At 36.8% G+C, this 7,500-nt stretch overlaps 1 protein-coding gene across 1 annotated transcript in view; it reads left to right on the forward strand.

The window, feature by feature from the left end:
* Nucleotides 1-5,979: 5,979 nt before the first annotated feature.
* Nucleotides 5,980-7,500, forward strand: part of LOC307262964 (ataxin-2-like protein) — a gene marked incomplete at its 3' end in the record, with an annotated part of 16,136 nt that continues 14,615 nt past the window's right edge. Inside the window, 1 exon segment of the mRNA XM_080043985.1 lies at nucleotides 5,980-6,082. Coding sequence (XP_079900111.1) covers nucleotides 6,066-6,082 — 17 coding nt within the window. The 5' untranslated portion in view covers nucleotides 5,980-6,065.

Raw genomic sequence — 7,500 nt, forward strand, 5'->3', positions numbered from 1 at the left:
CGCGCACACACACACACACACACACATGCACACACACACACACACACACACACCCACTCTCACTCTTCTCTACATACACGTAGACAATGGGTACGGTGGCTAGGAGAAGGCACACACACACACACACACACACACACACACACACACACACACACACTCTGATGGTACGGAAAAACAATCACGTCTGATTTGAGGAACATGTGGCTGAATGTATATTAATAATAGTAGTAACACTATACACTGTAAAACATGGTGCGAAGACTCAACTGTCTCTCACTCACTAGAAGTTTGATTTTTGAGGCTAAAAATACGAGTTCTCTTCACTTTTAATTACTTTCTACAGTTGAGCCAACTTATTATCTTTTGTTAAGATTAACTTAAAGCTGGGGTGGAGGATTTTGGGGGAGAAAATGGCAGTTGGGAGATAGAGATTTGAATCCAAATACCTCAACCGCTCTACTTGTTCTCTTAGGTCCCTCCCCTATGGTCCCTCCCTGACACGCTCTACTACACCAACAAAGTCGTGCCAAAGTGAATGGACAGTCCCAACAAGCCAATAAGAACAGAGAATCGGAGCCTGCTCGCTCTGATTGGTCAAAGTGTACAGCTCATGTTAACTTTGACCAATCAGAAATCACGTACCCCCAGCTTTAATTTTCATATGTAATGAAAACAAGTTCAAGGTTTAGAGTTCTACATACTATTCAAACATTAAACAACAATAGAACTGTAAACGCTCTTATTTTGATGGTACAAGGTAAAATAATTCCCACTCTATGTGTTAAGAGTGGATTTTCAAAATAATGTACCTGTAGTGTACTGGTACAATTTTATTTTATTTTATTTTATTTTATTTTATTTTATTTTATTTTATTTTATTTTATTTTATTTTATTTTATTTTATTTTATTTTATTTTATTTTATTTTATTATTTTATTTTATTTTATTTTATTTTATTTTATTTTATTCAAGTCTAACATTTCACAAAGTAATTCATAATCTGGATTATTATAATGCTTTTTGTGTAGAAAAAATTGTTGCAGCCCCCGACTGCTCAATTATTGCATTTCTTTTTTTTTTTTAATTACGTAAAACGACGAAAATGTTAAAAAATATTTGCAGCGGGTTCATATTTTCAGCATTAAAGGTGCAGTGTGTAGTATTGGAATATTTTAGTTGCATCTACCTCCCCCTGGTAACCCCTTACCTTTCAAATAATTACAGAAGCTACGGTGGCCTTTAAGGACAAGAAGCTAGTTACCTAAGATGGTTTAAGAAAATAATGTATTTTTTATTTTCAAGAGATTATACACTAATTAATACATCTTTATGAATATTATATTTCCATTTCTACCAAGTCTGTTCTGAAAAATGCCAATAAAATCTACACACTGCACCTTTAAATTGACATATTTTTTTCCAATGTAGTTCGGTCTCACGTTGTCTAGGCCGGAAGTGTTTTGGGTCGAAAAAGTGTCGGATAATACGGTGGAAAAATACATTTACCTCAGATTCGCATAGTAAATATCTCTCTCTCTCTCTCTCTCTCTTTCTTTTGTCACACACAAACACACACTATGAAAAAAATAAAAATAGCAGAACTCCGAGAGAAATATTGATTAATGGAAATAATAATAATAATAATAAAAATAATAATAAATGACGGTCAGAATAATAGTATTAATTTTATTTCTTTGTTTTTATGACACGTTTTTTTGTTTTATTTTGAAAAATGCTTATTACTCCGTGTATGTGTAACACTATGTTTATGTTCCAAACTCCATCTTTGTTGTAATTCAGTTTAAAAAAAAAAAGAAAAAAAAAAAAAAAATGTGTTTGTGCCTTTTTTTTTATTTTATTTTTTTCGAGGGGATAAAAAAACGTTATAGATATATATATATAAAAGAAGATATGCTATAAGGAAAGGCCTCGTTCTCAAAGGCTAAACACAATGGTAGTCTCCATTCTGTTATTATTATACATGCTGTCTCCCACGAAACCTCATCCTCTGTTCAAAAAGGGTTCAATAAAGGGATAGTTCAAGATTTTTAATTTTTTTTTTTTTTTAGCTTATTGCCTCAATTTTTCGGTTCAAGAAAATGGCGACAGAAAACCGTTCCTTTTGACTGTGTGTGAGGTTGCGTTCCGAATCGCATACTCTTTCTTTTTTCTATTCTACATACTACATCCGACGATAAAAAGAATCTAGTTAGGATGCAGTAGGCATACTATTGGGACATACTTTACTCTCTTATTTCATCATAACATTGCGCCTTGATCTTGCCTCTTGCTTTTATATCCGTCGCATCCCCGTTTGTTTTCATATGGAGGCTTCGTCGATGTTACGTCACTTCACGTGCGCACTGGATTGTGGGTCAGAATCGCCCAGATAGGATGCAGTTTTCAACACAAACAATCTTGGCCGCATGAAGTAGGACATCCGGGTACTTCTAACCATCCTAAGGGGCACTTTACACGGCCACGCAAAACGGTGCATACGCAGAAAAATTTCTGCGGTTGCACTATATCATTTACAGGAAAACAGCAAACGCAAACGCAAACGCAGGCATGAACCGCAGATTTTTGAGATCACCTCCGAGGGAGGATTTTTTGGAAAACTTAACGGTTTTGGTTTCCTGTAAACACCGAATCCATTTCCCCTGATAACGCTGACGTCACGGCTCCACCCTCACACATGCGCATTGCGTTTGGATATAAATAGGCATGCGCCGTCTTTGTAGGTCCACGTGTGCCAGTTGGAAAACAACAACAACAATGGCGGATCACCGAGCTGTATTCATTGTGCTCATGGACGTTGTGCTGTTGCTGATGCATTTGTTATCGTGCCACCAATCGCTCCTACAAGCAAATAGGGAAAGAGTTGTGCTCTGCCTGTTTTTCTAGCTAAATAAACGTGTGTCACTTCTATATGCCAGGGACACGGCTCTACATTAAAAAAACACTATCAGCGTGCAGCGGTTAAGTTAGGCTACTGTTCAACAAAAGGAGCATTAAGGCTACGGCTTCACAGTAAAAGCATTTCACTGGCTAAACATTCATAGCATTTCGCTGGACACACGTGAGTTGACTTTTATTTTGAAGTACGCCTAACAGGAAAATATCCGCTCACGAAGCCCCTTCACTATCAGCAAGTCTGCTGTTTTTCCGAGTTCAATGCGGTGAAATAAGAGGACAGAAAGCTTGTCTTTTACAATATTTGTAACCCCAAGCTTACACCAACCGCTTTATGAACGTTAGTGGCATTAATTTTCGGTTACAGTAAGGTTTTATGCATCAAATTGTACCGGAAGAGCTATCTACTAGGCTGTGTCACCGCTGACTATTGGCTTGGCATGGCTGCTACTTCAGCGATTTCGGCCCGTTTCCTCTGAAAACTTTGTGTACGGGTGAAGATGTCAGATAAATTGTGTCTGAACGGGGGTTTTTTTTTAAAACCAAAAACGGGAAAACTCACGTTTTCACCGTGTAAAGTGCCCCTAAATCTGGCCATAAGAATCGGGACATCCTAAATCTTTTTTGTACATACTATATAGTAGAAAGTATGCGATTCGGAACGCAACCTGAGTTTGAGTTTTTTTACAGAAGAAATGGGGGAAAATTTTGGTCAATCGCTTGTTAGCTTAGCTCAAACACTGGTAGTTAGTGGGAAGCGGTAGCCTGCCTTACACACGACAGTCAGTGAGTGAAGGCAGGCTAACGCTACCCATTGACTACCAGTGTTTGAGCTAAGCTAACTTAGTGACGATCAGCCCAATTTTGCCTATTCTTTTCTTCACACATTAACAGGAGCGATTTCTGTCACATTGTCTTGGACTTGAAAGTGAAGCAACACGCTTAAAAAAAAAATTAAATAAATAAAAAATTCAACTATCCCTTTTTAAAAATGTTTAAATAAAAAAATGTTGAAAAAAAAACGATTTAGCAGGAGAAATGTCAATGGAAATACCTACTTTTTTCTACTTGTGCCTTTCTGTGTGTGTTGCTACGACTACATCCATCAGTTAAGAAGCTTTGCCTGTTGTTTATTTTAAAATTCTAAAATTCTAACTCACCACCATTTAAAAAAAAAAATAATAATTATAATAAAAAAAATCCCGCTCAAGTGTTATGTCTATATACACCTCCCTCCCTCCCTCCCTCCCTCCCTCCCTAATCATCCATCTTTCTTCTTTGTCTTTTTCTCAGTTTAAAAAAAAAAAACTCTTTGTGCCTTCTTCTACTTCTTTCTTCTGTCTCTGTTCTCTCTTTGCTGGGACCGTGTGTATTGGGGCGGCGTGCCAGCGGCGACTGTGCGTCCCCCCCCCCCCCCTTGTGGTTAGTTTCAGGTACTACATTGAATTTAATGATATAATATAAATATAGTGAAACATAACTTGCCCCCTGTGTCTTGTCTGGATTTTTTCTTCAACACATTTTCACTCATTTATCAGTTAAATAGAGAGGATATTATTTACGTAAAGGTGCTCCGAGGAACCTTCAGTTTTTGTGTTAATTCTAGCGCCCCCCTTTGGACAATAGCGGTAGTGTTTTTACCACGCCAGCTGTTGTTCCTGGGTGAGCGTATACCCATGACAAAAGGCATTAAGAAAAACTATATAAAAACAGCATTCTTTCTTTGCACTGATGGTCTCGTTTGCTGTTACATGTAATTTATGATCATCAGAGGAAAAATGAGACTGTTTCAGAAATATTTAAAAGTTCCTCGAAGCACCTTGAAAAATCATATTTTTTAAGTGTTTTAGAATGGTTTGTTTCTTTGACTTTTAGGGTTAGATTTTTTTTTATAAGGGTGACTGAAATAACAGCGAATTATAGATAGATAGATGGATAGATATATAGATAGATAGATAGATGGATAGATGGATGGATAGATAGATAGATAGATGGATGGATAGATAGATAGATAGATGGATGGATAGATAGATAGATGGATGGATAGATAGATGGATGGATGGATAGATAGATAGATAGATAGATAGATAGATAGATGGATGGATGGATGGATGGATAGATAGATGGATAGATAGATAGATGGATGGATGGATAGATAGATGGATGGATGGATAGATAGATGGATAGATAGATAGATAGATAGATAGATGGATGGATGGATAGATTGATGGATAGATAGATAGATAGATAGATAGATAGATAGATAGATAGATAGATAGATAGATAGATGGATGGATAGATTGATGGATAGATAGATAGATAGATAGATAGATAGATAGATAGATAGATAGATAGATAGATAGATAGATAGATAGATGGATAGACATAGGTAAAGTCGTAATAATAAAGTCATAACAAGAAAAAAAAAAATAATAATGTGTGTGCATCATGTATTAGATGTATAGAATTAACTATACAAGATATACATAAGATAAAAAAAATAGAATAAATTAAACAAAATATTAATAAAAAAATATATAAAAATATGCGATAAAATATAACATATTATTATACTGCTGTTTTTGGGGAGTATAACATAATTTACTTCCTCTCAAATGTGTTAGAATATTTTTTTATTTTATTTTATAATCTACATAAACATCTGCTGATTTTCCTTACGTGACCTCTGTGGGGACAGAACCGCCCGTCTGAGTAATGATTGACATGACAGCCAACCAATGAGAAAAGGCCTAGAGATGACTGACAGAAGTTTTCATCCAATCAGCTTCTAAGACAAAATCCGGAGGCGGGGTTTGCTAGTGGTGCGCTTGTTTGAGCTACTAGGGTTAGCCAAGCGGTGCGGTGCTTACTGTTAAAACGCAAATACATTCACATTTAATTATCCCTAATCGTGGGGTTTGATATAAAATGACGCAAAAAAGCGTTGAATACACATTTTTATTGTTTGTAATATGTGGAAATAGCCTTTTTAATCGATGCCCGCCCATGTCACGTGTTCAGCCCTTAGCCGGCTCGGGGCGAATGAAGCGCAGAGGTTGCCGTGTTTTGTTGTTTTTCAGCCGTGTATCGTGTTTGGCCTGTCAAAACCAAGCGACTTCTCTCTGCTAAGGAGACTCTGGATCAAGAGGGGGATGCACATGACTAAAAAGTACGTCTCAAATACCCCTAAATCACCCGCCAAAATCTTTCCTGTTTGCTAATTCGTGTGTGTGTGTCAATTGTGTGCATTCTACGTGTCGCGCTAAGCTAAGCTAGCCGCGTTAGCCGAGTTTTAGCTAGCCGCTTGGTGTTTACTAGTCTATCGCTACACAACAACATGACAAGCGAAGGGATTTATTACGACATTATTACCTAGACGAACAGATTGGATTAAACGTGACGGAATCGGTGTGATATGACGTGATGTCAGTCGTTAGGTGTGTGTGTGTGTTATATTCGCGTGTGGGTTATTGTTCTCAATGTGTTGGTCCGATTAGCTTGCAGGGCCGGTGTTAGCTGCCGGGTCGGGACAGTGTTTAATATTGGAAGCGCCCCCCCCCCCCTCTCTTATTATGACGTAATGCCACTTCACATGTTGACACCGACAGTGAGCGTATAACTGCTCTATTAACACTTTCACTTTTTCTTTTGGCTAATAACACTCACCTTAAAGACCTAGGCCTACTTCACCGGTGGGAATATGAAGGTGTATTGAACTCTGAGATCCTATGTAGTATAAATGTGCAAACATTTTAGAAATCGGTTCATCCTAGCCTGAGAAAAGGCGGAAAGAGTGTTTTATAGTCTCACTGTCTTAACCCTTACATTTTACTAGTGTGACATCACACATGGTAAAATGTAAGGGTTAGGATTAACAGGACAGCTGGGCCAAAGGATGCCTGAGGAAAGACTGAGGGAAGAAAAACCTCATTCATTATAATATAATAGTGATTTTATAATGATATAACGCCAGTTCCGTATGGGTGAAGTATTCCTTTAACGGTACATTGTTTTGCGTTGTTGCAAATAGTAATAATGGATAATCAAATGTTCATTAAAAATGAGCATATTTGTCTATTTCTGGCAAAATTATCAAATAAAATAAATTCCATTGATTTTAAAATGTCTTAAACTATTTGTTCAGTGTTTTTACTTGTAGTGGAGTATTATAATGTTATTTCTACTGGAGTAAAGAATATAAATATTTTTCCTCCAATGCTCAAAAACCTTAAAGCTGCAGTGTGTAGAATTTTGGGTTTTATTTCCTAGCAGATTTTGTAGAAAGTAATTATAATATCCATAAGTACATTTAATTTAGTGCATAATAGCTGAAAAAAGCTAGCTGAATTATTATTTTTTCCCTTAGAAAGGGTCTCATATATGTCCATATTTCTGCATATTTTGGACCAAGTCCTTGTCACCGCCATCTTGAAAGTGTCATAGTTGGAATGTCATCGGGTGCATTGTTTAAAATTTAGAATTGTTCTTGTCCTTGAAGGCCACTGTAGCTTCTGTTATTATTCAAAAGGGGTGGGGTTACCCAGGGAGCGTTGCATTCTAGAACTTTGTAGAACTTACTTGATGATG

The sequence above is a fragment of the Ammodytes marinus genome (assembly GCF_949987685.1).
Source record: "Ammodytes marinus genome assembly, chromosome: 16".
Lineage (NCBI taxonomy): Eukaryota > Metazoa > Chordata > Actinopteri > Uranoscopiformes > Ammodytidae > Ammodytes > Ammodytes marinus.